The sequence below is a fragment of the Schistosoma mansoni genome, chromosome 1 (genome assembly GCF_000237925.1).
Source record: "Schistosoma mansoni strain Puerto Rico chromosome 1, complete genome".
In the NCBI taxonomy this organism is placed as follows: Eukaryota; Metazoa; Platyhelminthes; class Trematoda; order Strigeidida; family Schistosomatidae; genus Schistosoma; species Schistosoma mansoni.
Genome location: NC_031495.1, coordinates 61,341,666 through 61,343,048, shown reverse-complemented (window position 1 = coordinate 61,343,048; position 1,383 = coordinate 61,341,666). Strand labels below are relative to the sequence as shown.

Genomic DNA, 1,383 nt, shown 5'->3' with positions numbered 1-1,383 from the left:
CTACTCCGTAGTTTTTCAAGTAAGTCTTTCTTCTACTTAGTGAAGTAATATCAGTTTTTTCCATGTAAGAAAATTCAGATAATAATACCTGTTATCGTTAGTCTTGTTGAGATGATATCCGTCTAGCAACCAAAGTACGGGTTTACTGTGCAGCAGTCCGTTCCGTCCTACTTTATGGCAGTGAAACATGGCCGATAAGAGTAGAGGATATTCGTAGGCTGCTAGTGTTCGATCATAGGTTTCTTCGACGCATTGCTCGTATATCCTGGGACCACCGGGTAAGTAATGCAGTTGTTAGGAAACGGGTACTAGGTAAGGATGGCAAATCGATCAATGAAGTAGTGAAACTTCATCAGTTGAGATGGCTGGGACATGTTTTACGTATGCCCAACCACCGACTGCCCCTACGTGCAATGCTTTATGGTGTAGGAGTAGGTCGGAAGAAAGCTAGGGTCGGCCAGACCAAAACGTGGCATAAATCCATGAAGTCGCTGACAAGTGGACTGAGCCATGTTGGTAGGTGTAGACTACCTGGTTGGGATTCGCAAGATGATAGCAACCGATGGTTAGAGACCTTGAATGACATGGCTTAAAATCGTTTGCAATGGCGAAGGTACATCCACTCTTTGTGTTCTCCCGAATTCTAATCTTCTGAATTCTTCATGTCCCTATCCTTTTTCTCTTTACAAATTTATCTCATTGGATTATACTCCTTGAATAACATCTTCAAACCCTAATCTTTCGGTTTACTGCTTATACTCTTACTACTTCTACCACTATGGGATTTGAATTGACAACTTCATCTCTGTGCTAATGTGGTATGGCAACTCGAACTGGTGTACGTACGTACGAAATTCTACGTTATGACTGACTGATAAGGTGGCCTGTCGATCAATAGAATCGAGTGGTACCTTCATATTGAGGAATAAAATCGAATAATCCTTGACAGTCTGATAACGGACGTGTCGTGACTGACTGATTGTTGAGATGATGACCATCCAACTAAACAGCTTAGCATAAAGTACTAATTTCTTCTGTATAGTTTGATTAATTGACCGTTGAAATTATTCACTAGTAATTAAATGAAAATATAGATGATAACAAGAAAATAATCATTTATATTGTCAATTACCATCCATATAATGGGCTGAAAATAATTAAGTTTATTATCCTCTTATTTTGAGATGGTGGAGAAGATTTGTAGTTCAGGTGGGGTTATTTTGATGATGTTTTGTTCTCTGAGCTGGATGGTTTTGTCGTGGAGCTTTCATCGTCCTTCTGAACGACACTTCACTTCTACCCGAAGTTTGTGCTGATGATGTCGTTCAGAAACATGATGAAAGCTCCACGACCAAACCATCCAGCTCAGAGAACAAAAAGATC

General features: G+C 40.0%; 1 protein-coding gene across 1 annotated transcript in view; it reads left to right on the top strand.

Moving 5' to 3' along the window:
* The window catches only part of Smp_144270 (hypothetical protein), a gene marked incomplete at both ends in the record, with an annotated part of 23,975 nt that overhangs the window by 21,465 nt on the left and 1,127 nt on the right, over positions 1 to 1,383 (top strand). Inside the window, one exon of the mRNA XM_018795101.1 lies at positions 1,381 to 1,383. This exon is cut by the window's right edge and continues 366 nt beyond it. Within this exon, the coding sequence (XP_018649447.1) occupies positions 1,381 to 1,383 (3 nt within the window). The remainder of the gene's footprint in view (positions 1 to 1,380) is intronic.